This window comes from Staurois parvus, unplaced genomic scaffold, assembly GCF_062004578.1.
Source record: "Staurois parvus isolate SC_StPar_1 unplaced genomic scaffold, SC_StPar_1.0 ptg000549l, whole genome shotgun sequence".
NCBI classification, from domain to species: domain Eukaryota; kingdom Metazoa; phylum Chordata; class Amphibia; order Anura; family Ranidae; genus Staurois; species Staurois parvus.
The window spans coordinates 13,192,501-13,209,831 of record NW_028318345.1 but is presented as its reverse complement, the minus strand read 5'-3'; the positions used below and the strand labels follow the sequence as shown (position 1 = coordinate 13,209,831).

The 17,331-nt window shown below is 41.3% G+C and overlaps 1 protein-coding gene across 4 annotated transcripts in view; it reads left to right on the top strand.

Annotated features, from left to right (window-relative positions):
• Positions 1–5,998: 5,998 nt before the first annotated feature.
• Positions 5,999–17,331, top strand: part of TLE1 (TLE family member 1, transcriptional corepressor) — a 77,458-nt gene continuing 66,125 nt past the window's right edge. For all 4 annotated transcript variants that reach the window (XM_089691111.1, XM_089691110.1, XM_089691109.1 and 1 more), the window contains exons 1-4: positions 5,999–6,789; positions 10,429–10,529; positions 13,976–14,039; positions 14,379–14,423. In XM_089691111.1, coding sequence (XP_089547237.1) covers positions 6,766–6,789; positions 10,429–10,529; positions 13,976–14,039; positions 14,379–14,423 — 234 coding nt within the window. In that variant the 5' untranslated portion in view covers positions 5,999–6,765. The remainder of the gene's footprint in view (positions 6,790–10,428; positions 10,530–13,975; positions 14,040–14,378; positions 14,424–17,331) is intronic.

The following is a 17,331-nucleotide window of genomic DNA, read 5'->3' as shown; positions in this document are numbered from 1 at the left end:
CTCGGTCTCCGCCCGAATCACACACCTGTTGAGCGACATATCAGACTGGATGTCGCTCCACTTCCTTAAACTGAACCTCTCCAAAACCGAGTTTCTTGTCTTCCCTCCAGCCCGGACACCACCCCCCATTGACTTCTCCATCATGTCCAACAACGCCACCATCAAACCCGCCCCGCAGGCCAGAGTACTTGGTGTCATTTTGGACTCCAACCTATCCTTCCAGCCCCAAGTCCACTCTTTAACAAACTCATGCAGACTCCACCTCCGCAACATCGCCAAAATCCGCACGTTCCTAACTCCAGAAACCACTAAACAGCTCATCCACTCCCTCATCATATCACGACTCGACTACTGCAACTCCCTCCTCACTGGCCTGCCTCGCCGCTGGCTATCCCCGCTTCAGTCCATCCTGAATACGGCTGCCAGACTCATTCACCTTTCCAACCGCTCCGTTTCCGCCACCCCCCTCTGCCAATCCCTCCACTGGCTTCCGATTGCGCAACGGATCAAATTCAAAATCCTAACGCTGACGTACAAAGCTGTCCACCATACTGCCCCGAACTACATCACTGACCTAATATCCAAGTACCGCCCAGCACGCACACTCCGCTCCTCACAAGACCTCCTTCTCTCTAGTTCCCTGGTCTCCTCCTCCCATGCCCGCCTCCAGGACTTCTCCAGGGTGTCGCCTATCCTCTGGAACTCCCTGCCCCAACCCATCAGATTATCACCTACTCTCCTCTCCTTTAGGCGCACCCTGAAAACCCATCTCTTCAGGGAAGCCTACCCCGCCCCCTGCTAACTTGCCGACCTCCTCCACTCTTCCTACCACTCCATCCCCCACAGCTATCTCCTCCTGTGCCACCATCCCCTCCCTCCTAGATTGTAAGCTTGAAAGAGCAGGGCCCTCGATCCCCTCATGTTTTGCATTGTATTGGAATTGTTCTGTCACATGTTCTGTCCCCCTTTGTAATGTACAGCGCTGAGCGAACTATTGGCGCTTTATAAATACTGTATAATAATAATAATAATAATAATAACAATGCCAATATCTATAATAATAATATTAATAATAAGGAATCTGGTTGTGTGTCCATACACCGTACATATATAACAGGATGTCTCCCCATGATTCTATAGATATATTGGCACACTATGCACACAGCACTGTCATAACAATGCCAATATCTGTAATAATAATGCCAATAAGTTATCTGATCCTGTGATATCTCGCCATGTTTCTGTAGATATATTGGCACAGTATGCACTCACCACTGTCCTAACAATGCTAATATCTGTAATACTAATAACAATAATAAATTGCCCCAGGTCAGTGGGAAGAATAATGCCCTGTCATTGGTTTTGGTTGAAGGAATAGTGCTCCTTCATTTGTTGTCAATGGGAGTAATAGTGTCCCATCATTTGGTACCAGTGGGAGGAAAATGTCGCAGGTGTAGGCAAGCAAAGGCTGTATCTGGCCCCCAGGCCACAGTTTGGAGACCATTGCTATAGATAAATTTGCACAGTATGCACATGCCACTGTCATAACAATGCCAATATCCATAATAATAAGTGATGTGATCTTGTGCCCATACACTGTACATATACAGTATATAGCAGGATATCACCCCATGTCTCCATAGAATTATTCCACGGTATACACACAGCACTGTCATAACAATGCCAATATCTATATTAATAATAACAATAAGTGATGTGATCCTGTGCCCAAACACTGTAGATAAATAGCAGGATGTCTCTCCATATTTCAGTTGTTTTAGTTAGAGGAATCATTTGTATCAGTGGAAGGAATACCGTCCCATCATTGGTGTCAGTGGAAGGAATAGTGCCCCATCATTGGTGTCAGTGGAAGGAATAGTGCCCCATCATTGGTGTCAGTTGGAGGAAAAATGTCCCAGATGAAGGCAAGCAAAGGGCTGCATCTGGCCCTCAGGCCACAGTTTGGAGACCACTGCTATAGATATATTGGCACAATATACACACACCACTGTCATAATAATGCCAATATCCATAATAAAAAGTGATGTGATCTTGTGCCCATACACTCTACTGTATATATATATATATATATATAGCGGGGTATCAACCCATGTCTCCATAGATATATTGGCACGGTATACACACAGCACTGTCATAACAATGCCAATATCTATATTAATAATAATAAGTGATGTGATTCTGTGCCCATACACGGTAGGTATATAGCAGTATGTCCCCCCATGTCTCTCTATTTATATTGGCAGAGTATACACACAGCACTGTCATAACAATGCTAACATCTATATTAATAATAAGTGATGTGATCCTGCGTCCATACACTGTAGGTATATAGCAGTGTGTCCCCCCATGTCTCTCTATATATATTGGCAGAGTATACACACAGCACTGTCATAACAATGCTAATATCTATATTAATAATAAGTGATGTGATCCTGTGCCCATACACTGTAGGTATATAGCAGGATGTCCCCCCATGTCTCTCTATATATATATATATATTGGCAGAGTATACACACAGCACTGTCATAACAATGCCAATATCTATATTAATAATAATAAGTGATGTGATTCTGTGCCCATACACGGTAGGTATATAGCAGTATGTCCCCCCATGTCTCTCTATTTATATTGGCAGAGTATACACACAGCACTGTCATAACAATGCTAATATCTATATTAATAATAAGTGATGTGATCCTGTGCCCATACACTGTAGGTATATAGCAGGATGTCCCCCCATGTCTCTCTATATATATATATATATATATATTGGCAGAGTATACACACAGCACTGTCATAACAATGCCAATATCTATATTAATAATAATAAGTGATGTGATTCTGTGCCCATACACGGTAGGTATATAGCAGTATGTCCCCCCATGTCTCTCTATTTATATTGGCAGAGTATACACACAGCACTGTCATAACAATGCTAACATCTATATTAATAATAAGTGATGTGATCCTGCATCCATACACTGTAGGTATATAGCAGTGTGTCCCCCCATGTCTCTCTATATATATTGGCAGAGTATACACACAGCACTGTCATAACAATGCTAATATCTAAATTAATAATAATAATACTAATGTGATATGATCCTGTGCCCATACACTGTAGGTATATAGCAGTATGTCCCCCCCCACGTCTCTCTATGTATATTGGCAGAGTATACACACACCACTGTCATAACAATGCTAATATCTATAATAATAATAAGTGATGTGATCCTGTGCCCATACATTGTAGGTATATAGCAGGATGTCCCCCCATGTCTCTCTATATATATATATATATATTGGCAGAGTATACACACAGCACTGTCATAACAATGCTAATATCTATAATAATAATAAATGATGTGATCCTACGCCCATATACTGTAGGTATATAGCAGGATGTCCCCCCATGTCTCTCTCTCTATATACAGTTGTGTTCAAAATAATAGCAGTCAGACATCAATAACCTGATCAATCGCTGTTTTTGGTAGAAATGATATTTCTACATGGCAAATAATTTACTAGCAGGTGTAGTAGAGTAATAGAAATCCAACAGACCCAACAGTCATGACATGCATGCTGCTGATTCTGTGTAATTGAATCACTAATTGAAAGGGGCATGTTCAAAATAATAGCAGTGTGGAGTTCTATTAGTGAGGTCATTCATTATTTGAAAAACAGGTGGTAATTATTGCCCTTATTTAAGGAAGGAAGGAAGGCAGCAAATGTTGTACATGCTGGTTACAGTGCATTTCTCTCTGAAATTCTGAGGAAAATGGGTCATTCCAGACATTGTTCAGAAGAACAGCGTACCTTGATAAAAAAGTTAATTGGAGAGGGGAAAACATATAAAGAAATGCAGAAAATGATAGGCTGCTCAGCTAAAATGATTGCAAATGCTTTAAAATGGCAACCAAAACCTGAAAGACGTGGAAGAAAGCAAAAAACTACCATTCGAATGGATAGAAGAATAGCCAAAATGGCAAGGACTCAGCCAACAATCAGCTCCAGGAAGATAAAAGAAGGTCTAAAGTTACCTGTGAGTACTGTTACAATTAGAAGACACCTATGTGAAGCCAAGCTATCTGCAAGAAGCCCCCGCAAAGTCCCACTGTTGAAAAAAAGACGTGCTGAAGAGGTTACAATTTGCCAAAGAGCACATTGACTGGCCTAAAGAGAAATGGTGCAACACTTTGTGGACTGATGAAAGTAAGATTGTTCTTTTTGTGTCTAGTGGCCGGAGACAGTTTGTCAGATGACCCCCAAACGCTGAATTCAAGCCACAGTACACTGTGAAGACAGTGAAGCATGGTTGCGCAAGCATCATGATATGGGGATGTTTCTCATACTACAGTGTTGGGCCTATTTATCACATACCAGGGATCATGGATCAGTTTGAATACATCAGAATACTTGAAGAGGTCATGCTGCCTTATGCTGAAGAGGAAATGCCCTTGAAATGGGTGTTCCAACAAGACAATGACCCCAAACACACCAGTAAACGTGCAACATCTTGGTTCCAGACCAACAAGATTGACGTTATGGAGTGGCCAGCCCAATCCCCGGATCTTAATCCAATAGAAAACTTGTGGGGTGACATCAAAAATGCAGTTTCTGAGGCAAAACCAAGAAACAGAGAAGAACTGTGGAATGTAGTCCAATCATCCTGGGCTGGAATACCTGTTCACAGGTGCCAGAAGTTGGTTGACTCCATGCAACACAGATGTACAGCAGTTCTCAGAAACAGTGCTTATACAACTAAATATTAATTAAGTGATTCAAAGGAAAGCAAAATCTTCAAACATTTTTCAGTTTATATAGTGAATGTTTGAGTTTGTAAAGAAGAATACAAACACTGCTATTTTTTTTGAACAGTCTAATATTCACTTTTCTTCAATTTTTTTTAGAGGAACAACACAAATTTGATCTATTTTTCTTCATGTTTTGATTTGGAATAGAATGTGTAGTGTTCCCAATGCATTTGTGTGTATAGAAATAAAAGCTATTAGAAGGATTTCGAGCTTTATTCACTTTTTTCAACACACTGCTATTATTTTGAACACAACTGTATATATTGGCAGAATATACACACAGCACTGTCACAACAATGCGAAAATCTATAATAATAATAAGTGATGTGATCCTGCGCCCATATACTGTAGGTATATAGCAGTGTGTCCCCCCATGTCTCTCTATATATATTGGCAGAGTATACACACAGCACTGTCATAACAATGCTAATATCTATAATATTAATAATAAGTGATGTGATCCTGTGCCCATACATTGTAGGTATATAGCAGGATGTCCCCCCATGTCTCTCTATATATATTGGCAGAGTATACACACAGCACTGTCATAACAATACTAATATCTATATTAATAATAAGTGATGTGATCCTGTGCCCATACACTGTAGGTATATAGCAGGATGTCCCCCCATGTCTCTCTCTCTCTCTATATATATATATATATATAGGCAGAGTATACACACAGCACTGTCATAACAATGGCAATATGTGTAACATAGGCGCATACATAGAAATGTCAGGAGAAGGAAGGTGAAAAGCAGTGTAGTTAGGCGCGTCTCTTCTCATCTATTTCTAAGCACCTCGCATGGTCTCCACATAAATACTCCCATAAATACTGGAGCATATATTTCAGCATTATAAACACACACGCCGCTTGACGCTCTAGTCCCCACGTTACCTTGATTGACAGCCAGGCAGCTACTTCTCCATCTCACCGCCCATCCCACTCATTCTGGCAGTTGGCCCCGCCTCCCTGTCACCCCATTGGCTCCTAGCGGCGCCCCTACAGCCCTGGGTGGAAGGCGTCCCCAGAAACGACATGGGGACGGCCGCGATTGGTTCCAGTCGACTTGTACGTCACGACCCCACGTTGGGCTTTCGGCGCGGCGATTGGAAGCTACGATGTATTGCCTTCGCATGGGCTTGGGCGGGGCCGGCTTCTGGTTAGCTGGAGGAGTGTGAAACCGCGTGTTAATGTAACCAGTTGTGGAAAAGTGAGGGCGGCCCGAGACGGTGGTGTGTCCCGAGTACACGGAGCGAGCGGCGGAGGCAGCCCCTCACCGAGGCCTGGACGGCGGAGCCCCGGGAACGGCTTGTGACTGAGAGAAGTTTGCTTTGTCCGGTTCTTTCCTCCCCCCGGCAGACACTTTGTTTCAGTGCCCAGGAAGGTGGGGGAGGAGCGGGCGGAGCTGCTAATTAGCCGTCAGAAGTGAGGGGCTCTTTATTGTTATCGGGTTTGTTTGGCCGCCGCGCAGGATCTTCTTCCATCTGGATGTGGACGGAGCAGTGGTGGGGCTGTGTCCTCTCCCACCCAACCCCCAGCCGTGTCTACATGTGTCCTCGGAGCCACTGACACCCATCTGCCGGGGGATCGCCGGCTCCTCTCGGATACAGCCCAGCCCTGAGCTCATCGGCCGCCTCTGGGATTTATTGCCTTTTATTCTTCAACTTGTCCGGGAAAGTTTTGTGGAAATATCGGGAATCGTTGGCCGGGGCAGCGATCGGCGGGGTCCCGGGAGCCTGGATCTCTGCAGACAAAGGAAGGAGGAGGATGCTGGGCGGCTCTGCATAGACTCTGCACATCGCTGTGTCCCTGGACATCCGACCAGCACCGACACACACCGGGGCCTGCACACCACACCGGGATCTGGGAGCCTGACAGCCATCGAGAATTGAGCTGCCAAGGGGCAAGGCTGCGCCTGGGAGAGCCATGTTTCCCCAGAGCAGACACCCGGTGAGTTACCACCACCTGGATGGATGGCTCATCTACTACTACATCATCCTCTCCCATGATCAGGAGAGCCAGGCATCTAAATCCAGTGGTTGCTGGCATCTCACAAAGGTTCAGTCCCTTTAAATCTGAGATGAAGGTGATACTTCCTGTTATGGGGATTATAGTTCTACCCTTTTCTTGTCACCTACTCCTCCAGGGGATCAGGAGAGCCAGACATCTAAACACAATGGTTACTGGCATCTCACAAAGGTTTGGTCCCTTTAAACCCGAGATGAAGGTGATACTTCCTGTTATGGGGTGACAGCCAGAACATCTCACAAAGCTTTGGTCCCTTTAAATCAGAGATGATGTTGATGCTTCCTGTTATGGGGTGACATCTGGATCCTAGTTCTGCCCTTTTGTTGTCACCTAATCCTCCAGGGGACCAAGATCAGGAGAGCCAGACCTCTAAACACAATGGTTACTGGCATCTCCCAAAGCTTTGGTTCCTGAGATGAAGGTGCCACTTCCTGTTTAGATCCCAATTCTACCCTTGTGTTGTCCACCCACTCCTCCAGGGGACCATGGTCAATTGAGCAAGATGTCTAAACACAATGGTTGCTGGCATCTCACAAGGCTTCAGTCCTTTTTAAATCTAAGCTAAATCTGCTACTTCCTGTTATGGGGTGACAATTGGATTTTAGTTCTGCCCTTGCATAGTCAACCACTCCTTCAGGGGAGCCAGACATCTAAATCCAATGGGTACTGCCATCTCACAAGGGTTCAGTCCTTTTAAATCTGAGATAAAGAAGCTACTTTCTGTTATGGGGTGACAACTGGATTGTAGTTCTGCCCTTGTGTTGTCACCCACTCCTCAGGGGGACCAGGATCAGGAGAGCCAGAGATTTAAACCCAATAGTTACTGCCATCTCACAAGAGTTCAGATTTTTTTTTTAATCTGAGATAAAGCTGCTACTTCCTGTTATGGGGTGACAGCCAGATCCTAGTTGTGCCCTTGTGTTGTCACCTACTCCTCCAGGGGATCACAATCTGGATAGCCAGAGATCTAAACCCAATGGTTGACATCTCACCAAGGTTTGGTCCTTTTGAATATGAGATGAAGGTGCCACTTCCTGTTAGGATCCCAGTTCTTCCTTTGCATTGTCTCCCACTGCTTTAGAGCATCACAATCAGGAAAACCAGAGATTTACACCCAATGGGTTCTGCCATATCAAAAGTGTTCAGTCCTTTTAAATCAGATAAAGCCGCTACTTCCTGTTATGGAGTGACAACTGGATCTCAGTCCTGCCCTCGTGTTGTCACTCCTCACATAATCAGGAGAGCGGGACATCTAAACTCAGTGATTACTGCCTTCTCACACTGGTCAGTCCCTTTTTTAAATCTGAGATGCAGCTGCTACTTCCTGTTATGGGGTGACAACTGGATCCCGGCTCTGCCTTTGTGTTGTCATCTGCTTCCCTGGTGGATACTTCCAGGGCTGATATGCATTGTCCATAGTTTGTTGTCACCACCATTGAGTTGACATGCAAGGATGTGTACAGAGACATGAAGTGGAGGTTATTAGAGATGCAAAGAGGAATTGGGATTTAAAGAAAAGCGTTTTCCAAATGGGAAGAAATAAAGTGATTTTCATTAGTTGGTTGTCTGATTTGGGTTTAAGGAACAGGCCTCATGCACGCGGGGCATCTGATTGAGCCCCTGTGAACGCCAGGACTGCTTTTTGGAAAATGTAGCTTGAAAACGCAGTAAAATCTGTGTTTTGTACGTTGGGTTAGGCACATATGCATTGTACTGGTCAGAATATTTTGTCCTGACCATTGGCATGCATTAACGCATACGCTTTACGCATCTAGTGTTTAGACACATATGTTTTTACTCTTAAGCGCCTCTCAAGATGTGCCTTTGGTGGTGGGGTTTTTTGTTTTTTTTTCTTTATGTAAACATTCCTTCTAACACACCTGTAAATGTCTTTATGTGCATTGACACATGGCTTAATATAGATGTGCTTTTACCGGCTGAAAAAAGCTCAATGTATGTATAAGCGGTGTTTAAGCTCTGTGTGCATGAGGCCACAAAAGAATTCTATAGTGGACATGACTCATGTTTTGGGTGCAGGGGCTGCTTGTTCCATGTGATCATGTCACCAATTGTTCTTTGTCTTTATTTGGGGGTCTCAGACTATCTGGTTGTTGGCTGTTGTGTAAAGAAAGCATGGCGGTTTGTTTGCTTGTGAACAATTTTCTTTTTTTTTTTTTCCAGCCATTGGTTTAACATAAATCTCATGCCCACATGTCTGCCATCTGTTCAGCTCTCCAAGTTGTTGGGGAGGAGGAAGCTAGGGAAGCCTTATTATGTATGCCATATACCACCCACCAATTTTCCCTCCTTGTTCTTCAAGGGCTCTGACATGCTCTCGCTCTTTATTGCACTTTCTTTAATTCACAGTTGATGGTTTTACCATTTTTATGTTTTTGCGGTTGCCAGTTCAGACATAACTTCCTTGTTTTTTAGTTAAAAAAAAAAAAAAAAGCCGATCTGAAATGAGATGGCTAGGCCATATGCCCGCTCGGTAATCACACAGCCCCTTTGCTTGCCTATTGACCTCTAGGCTGGCTGTGTGGCGTCTCTTCTCTAGGCCGCAGCAGTTTTGTTGTGAGCGAGTTGGCTAACAGTGTTGCATTTGTGATGTGAAAGTTTTAATAGTAACATTTTATCCCATTGCATCTGTTTGTCAGCCATTGATTGGTAAAGAGATTTCAGAATGGCACAGCTAAAAAAAATGGTAGATTGGCTTTTTATACCAGTTTTTTTGTTTTTTGCTGTGAATGTATTGTATTGCTTTGCTGTTCTTCACACCTCAGTAATGATGTATTAATGGACAGTGTATGAAAGATGCAAAATATGTTTTTGACTGTACTGATGGCCTTCACATTGACCCTTTGCTTTAAAATGTAGCAGTAATGGATCAATTTAGTCACACACTGTAAGCATTTTATACTTATGATTCAGTGCCTCTCTGGTAAAGGCTACACACAGGATTTAGAGTTTTAAAGAGGAAAGATTTACTTTGTCATCTCATGTGGCCTGCGTGTGCATTGTTACTCTATTCAAGGATGTAAAGATAATGGGCCTTGTCATAAATTCTTATTTACCCTTGGCCCAGTTAGCCACTTCTAGAAGTCAGACTTGTCACACAAGATTAATATAATTGCCGGTTTATTGAGTCATTAGGTGTGTGTGTGTGTGTGTGTGTCTTTCTATATTTATCCATGCAGGTGAGGCCTGCTGTCTGTACTGATGTTTTGGTTGCTATGTATATTTTTTGGGCAGATTAGTAGAGTTTCTAACAACGTGTTACACCTATTCCTCCTCCAGTCAAACACAGAACAATACTGGCTGTGTCTCTTTATGGATGTATTCGTTCTGGAGTTGGATGAGTTAATCTGCATTGTGCTTTGCTTGGCAAGTCAAATGGAAACATTTCTTGGTGGCTTCTATGAAACTGTTGTGGGAATGGGACTGCAGGGTATTATGTTTGCTCTGCCTCGAGTATCATTCAAGTGGAAGTTGTATTGAAGTTGTGTGGGTTTTTTTTTTTTCTTAAATATTTAATTTCATTCCTGTCTTTTGGTCCTCCAGACGCCACACCAGGCCGCAGGCCAGCCATTTAAATTTACTATCCCTGAGTCCTTAGACCGGATTAAAGAGGAATTCCAGTTTCTTCAAGCTCAGTATCACAGGTGAGCATTTTGCAGAAAAATGTGTAAATCAATTTTGTTTACATTAAAAAAAAAAAAAAAAGTTTCTGTGATCCAATATATTCAAGGTGTCATATGAACCCTTCAGAGTCTCAAGGTGTATATTGCATTGACTGACTGAGTGTGTAAGCTTGATTAACTTTTATTTTACCTAAAAAAAAAATGAACTTCTATTTTGATGATCTAAACAAAGTGTGCTGTGACAGAACCTTTTTGATTTTATGGTTTTAAAGCTAGAGTGCAAATATTGCATGTTTGTTTCCAACAGTCTGCCTTGTGATTGTGTACACATACTTAGAGCTGGTATGCTGAACTTCAGGTCTGTTATTAGATCAATATATTATGTTCCAAAATCTATTCAGTGATCTGCTCTGGACAGGTTGATAGCCGGGGGCATACTATATTCTTGGGAGCTGTTCTATGAAAGCATCTTTTTACCTATAACATGGAATTAAGTTGATGTGGGTAAAGCATTGAGTTTTTCACTTAGTTTAATAAATCTCTTTTGAGGAATGTTTCAGTGTACCATGAATGAGTTAAATGCATTATGCGTTTTACTTGTCTTTAGTATTTCTAAATGAAGTGTTTTTTTTTTTGTGATGTTTTTTCTTCCTTATATTTATTGCCAGCAGGTGGTGTTGCTCTCCCCTCTCCTCACGTTCTTTCCAGAATGGTTTGTCCCATTCAAAGCAACTTTTTTTTTTTTTTTTTACCCTGTGTATTTATTCCCAACCTGCCTGAGAACTGTCAATATTTGCTCTTCATTTTGTAACAAAATCTTGAGTTGAAAACACCAGATGAGTCAAAGCTGTTTGCCTTCAGGAACCTGCTTAGCAGTAATAAGGCTTTGTTTAAATAGTAAATTAGTTACTGTTTGTTAAACATCCTGATACACAGGCAGTGTAAAAAGATTGAAGCTGGAGGTTGTTCAGTAAACTGAAGATAATACATACTCCCATTTAGGCAGGTAACCCAGCACCCTCCATTTCCTTCCTTATGCATACATGCTAAGTCATTTAGGGCTCATTCACACCAGCCCCATTGGGCTCCATTGGTCTGGGCTGTGTTGCCCAATGCATTGATGAGGAAAAATTACGTCTCCCCTTTTTTTTTCTCTAGATCACATCATTGTTGGTCTGCACTGAAAAAAAAAAAAGTAGATGCATTTATACACGGAGCAATTATAACGCTGTTAAACTGTCATATTCAATAACATTTTGAAAAGTAAAATAGAACAATAAAGCTGTAATTTGTTGTACAGTGCATTGCAGCAAACATGCACACCTTAAACTGATTCTAAAGGCTTTTTTTTTTTTTTTTTAAGAAAAAATAAACCTGTCTATACTTGCCTGCTGTGTGTGTGTGTAGTGGTTTTGCACAGAACAGCCCGGATATTTCTCGTCGGGTCACCCGCAGGCTCTCCTGGCCCCTCTCTTCTGTCGCGTGCCCCCAACAGCAAGCAGCTTGCTATGGGGGCACCCACTGCTCCATGTGTCCATTTTCTTACACACACACAGCTGTGGCTCGGCCCCGCCCACTCTCCTCACTGGCTGTGATTTGACAGCAGTGTAAGCCATTGGCTCCTTCTGTCTCATGACAAAAGGGAGTCCTGGGATAGCCGAGACTCCAGTGCACATTGCTGCATTGAGAGGGGGCCTTGGTGAGTATTGGGGGAGGTGGTGCTGCACACAGGTTTTTTACCTTCATGCATAGAATGCATGAAGGTAAAATCCTTGAGCCTTTACAACCACTTTAACATATGCCTGCTTGTGTGAATGGGCCCCCTAGAGTTGACAGTAGAGCTTTAAATGTTCAATATCTCCTTGCCTTATGATGTGTATATTATTGCAGAGATTGTCACTGTCTTCCTTTTTAATAAATATATAGGGCACAGGTCAAATTTTGAGGACACATGACCTGTAATTGCTATTTAGTGGTTTACAATCTGCTTGTCACTTGAGTGGGTAATAACAAGGCCAGGATTGCACACTAGTTAAAAGTAGGAATGCAGTTGTGGTCTGTGCCCCTGTCCAATTGTTGTTTTGTCAAAATTGACAAAAATCTGACTGTTTTTGCCCCACCTATATAATTTTATTTTTGTGTAGCTTTTCTGTTTGTTATACACGAGATCTTACTATTTCAAGACAGCTACGAAATGGATCAATAGTGCATGTCATTATTAGATTACATTATTCTGAATGAAAAAGCTGTGTCAGGAACACAACATCCTGTTCTCCAGCTTGAAGCCTGGAACGCATGGTCTCTGGCTACCAAACATCACTCCTGAGAGTCTATTATTTACAGTCAGCATTGAGATGAGAGAATCAAAAACGCTGTCTCCATCTTCCATGTAGATAGATAACTACAGACACATTGGAACACTGCTTAGTACATTAACACACCTTGACTATTTCCCTGTTTTATAATGCTTTGAAAAACATTTAGGATTTTGTTTAAACAGTGTATTTATAGACAGTAGTTTTTTGTTGTGATTTAACAAAGAATTAAACCCCTGTAAGGCGAGTTTTGTGGGGGGTTTTTGTATTGTTTTGTGCTGTAGAGATTTCCATTCACTTGTTTAAAAAAAATAAATAGAAGTTATAGAATCACTTTTAATAAAATCCAAAAACATAAATTAAATATTGCATATAGAGATGATGGCTGCATTAGTTTTTTTTTCAGAAAGAACTGAAAATATCTGTTGATCTTGCCAGAAATGCAGTTGATCTTGCCAGAAATGCAGCATCCTTATCACTTTTGTGCTAACCTGGAAATATAATGCAATGTCCTCATCACCTAAAACAATGTCATTTAATTTTGTGTAAACTACTAACCACGCAGCCTGAAATTGGTTGACTTTCAGCCTGGGTGGCAACCATGGATCCTTCCATAGATAAAAAATAAATAACTAAAAGCATGGTGGGGGGATCCTAGTCACCTCATCTGAAGCGGAGTACATGCACAACCCAGCAGGCTGAACAAAAATAACCTGACAGATCGCCGTACTAACAGAAATGTTGCTGCGATCCTCCCTGCTGTGCTACTTTATTCAGACAGTGGGATCGCGCCGCCCCCTCCCTCCCATGCCAGAACACACTGATCAGTGCTGGCAACCATTGGCTGCCAGCGCTGGTCGATTGCTGGTTTTTCTGCATGCCCGCTTGACAGAAGCCTGTCAGGCAGCTGTACACGTGTATTGACTGTCGGCCAGTTCCTTCTGAACCTGCTGATATTTGGATCATGTGTATTTAGTTTAGGGAATGGTAGGCTGCCATATGGTAAATGTTCAGTTTTGTGTGTTTTTAGATATGCTTTAGGAGAATATCTTGGTGATGGGCTGAAATGTAGTAGACACCTCTGGTTTTATCTATGAGAGTGTTTGTTTGTTTTTAAACTGCTTAATTTATTTACATTTTTATTTATTTTAGCCTTAAGTTGGAATGTGAAAAATTGGCAAGTGAAAAGACAGAAATGCAAAGGCACTATGTTATGGTATGTACATGTCATCTCTTATATACATTTTTCTTTTCTCTCTATATAGTAGTTACTCTTTTTTGTGTATGTGTGTACATATACAGTGTATGTAATATAAAATATATAAATATAGACTAAAACGAGCGCTAGATCTGTGTGGATAGAGCAGCTAGCATGAAAGGTAACAACCCCAAACCTTCTTAATAAAATAACATGCAGCACTTAAATAAAATATATGTAGATAGATCATCTTAGGTATGTATACATAGCTATTGTAGATAATTTAGTTGAAGAATAAACTACTGGAAAATTAAACTCGTGTGGTTTTTCTTTTTTTTTTTTTTTTTTTTCTTTCAGTATTACGAGATGTCTTATGGCCTAAATATTGAGATGCATAAACAAGTAAGTGAAACAGTGTTGATAAACTATAATGGATATCCTATATACTTTGTGAATCTGCATTTGTTTTTCTCAAATCTGTACAAGTTTACAAAACCAGTATATTTAAGGGCTTGCTCATGTTCCCGCAAGGTGCTCCTGTGCTGGGTTGCTATTCATTGTGAATGGCATCCCAGTGTCATTCACAATGGCACTGGGGTGCCATTCATAATGAATAGCACCCCAGTGCTATTCCAAAATGCATATGCATTGGCCTATTATGTAAACTGCTTCTGTTTTTTTCTTTTGCATTGCAGCTTCATTTCAAATGGATTGCCTAATGCAGCTCCTCCAATGCATGAAAACTTGTTCTGTATACTGAATGAGTCTTAAAGGCATGAAAAGTTGTCATTTCTTTCTGACATGAATATTTACATACAGTTCGAGTGTAACCTGTCTTTGTGGGATTGCTATTGCAACTACACAATAGTGGACGCCCATAGTACAATATGGGCGCCTCTCCTCTTATGTTTTACTTTCAGGCTCTACTTTTTTAGGTTTTTTTTTTTTTGTTTTGTTTAAGCTTCATAATATATTAAATAACCGCTCAGGGAGCTGCATAATTCTCCTTAATTCCATGTTAAGATTGTTTTTTTCGTTTGTATCTCCATGTGGTTTCTTGGTTCCATTTGGTTTCTTGCATAATTGTCAGTTATGCACTGCATTTTTTGTCTGTTGTCTTTATCAGGCATACAGTTGCTTTTATCTATCATCTCTGCTCTACACATGCCCAGTTAGTCAGCAGTTCCCCCCCCCCCCCCCCTTTTTTTTTTTTTTTATTATTATCGATGTTTTGTATAGCATAGACATTTTAGGCAGCCCTCAAGCAGCTTACAATCAAAAGTTGCAATTTTACATTCATGCATACACACATGCTTGGGCCAATTTAGACAGGAGCCGATTAACCTATTAGTATGTCTTTGAAGAGTAGGAGGGAACCATAGTATCGGGAGGACACCCACATAAGCACAAGGAAAACGTGCAAGCTCACATGCAGATAGTTTCCTGTCCTGCAACTTAAGTATCATTCCTCTGTACTGGACCTTTCTAGACATTCTATGAAGTACTTATAAATACCACTATCTGATGGCTCTTAAGTGGAAAGCATGATTACAGGGATTGCAAATTGTGTGTTTCTCCCTCCCCTGTGTATTGTCTAAATAAAAATGGATGCCCAAGGTGACTGCACATATTTATAGTACACTCCTAACCACTGCTTTATATTGTTTAATAAAAATAAATTCTATAAATTAAGATTTCTCAAATGACATCACAATCTGCGTCTGATAAAATTGTTCTTTCCATGCATCAGAGGAATTAGATGAGCACTTTTGGCATGTCATACAGCACTACATTTCCTATGAGCACAGCTGTTGCTCATTAGCATAGCTGTGGATCAACTGATGTAAGCAAGTTATGATCGAGTACTGTACCGTTCCTACCCATCCACAGAAGGGGGCATGACATGACGCATGCACTACAAGTAGGGGGAAATGTGACTCGGGTCAGTTTCCTAAGTAGTGCATACACTGGTTAAGAGCAAACCGTACGAATAGGGGACCAATTGGGAAAAGTGCATGAAAAATAGAATTGCTGAATAAAATATGGTGTATTTTGCAAAGGAAAGGCAAATACATTTTTTTTATTATGTTTATAATAATTCTGTATGGAGTTTGGATTTAAGACGCTACAATCCGCCTTAGGTGGTTTCTAAGGGTGGTCACATGACAAATATGCTTATCCCAGTGCTCTCTAGATTGGCGGTTTTTCAACCAAGTTACCTTTTTAAAGTTCTGCACAATCCTGAGGCACCCCGTTCTAAAATGTAAAAACTAAACTAATAGTTTTACATAAAACCGCAACATCCACACAGTTGGACACCCAATGTTGGAGGTGATTTTATTCTTCCAACTCAAATACACCTTTATATACTGGAACTGACCTAGTATTCCAGTGTTTCTCTTATCCCTCACTTTCTTTCCCTTACTTACCTAGTGTGACCCCCAGTGCTGATAGAGAGGGGTGGGGGGGAGCAAACAAGGTTGCTGTGCAAGTGCCCAACATCCTGCTAATCATCTGATAATGTAATTTGTTAGGATGATGGCAGCTAGAAAGTTGAAATGGTGTACAATGAAAACCTGTGGCTTTGTGTAACTAAAAGGCAGGCTTCCCGCTGGCTTGTATACAGTTTGTGGCAATTTTTCGGCATTTTGCTAAGGCACCCCTGTAGAAACCCGAGGGCACCCTTTCTCAGATAACTACATTGCAAAGAACCCAGTGAAACATGGTGAGCTTATATAATGAAGCTCTACTTTTGGTGCTTTTGTGTGTAAAGTTGCACTAGTTTTTTAATTGAACTGCATGCTGAAATGCAATTGAATGTTGTCTGAGGCACTGACCACGCCAGAGATGCATCTGGTTTAATATTGGTATAGCAATCTTTTAGATCTAGAGATGCTTATCACAAATTAACACTTCTTTGTAACTTTTTTTTTTTTTCCCATTGTAGCACTTGTATAAAACTTGTGTTGAAAAGTAATGTAACAATCAGCACATTTTGCGCTGTAATACCAGTCTTTTTTTTTTTTCACCCCTGAGTATGTGTAGTAGTTATAAGTAAACCATCATGTTTTAGTGTACTTGTGATGTTCACCTTTGTTCATCGGTTACCTGATTAGTGTTGAGCAGCTGACTCTGCTGTGTCCAGTTTAGCATGCTGTCACCTTGTAAAATCCCAGCCCTTGAAAAGAACAAATAGGTCATTTGGTTGTTCTAACTTGAGGTGTGAACCTCGGTTTGTGTTCCCATAAAATTCTCACTTATGACCATGATAATGGTGAATAAAAAGAGTATTGAACTGGAACAAGGCACT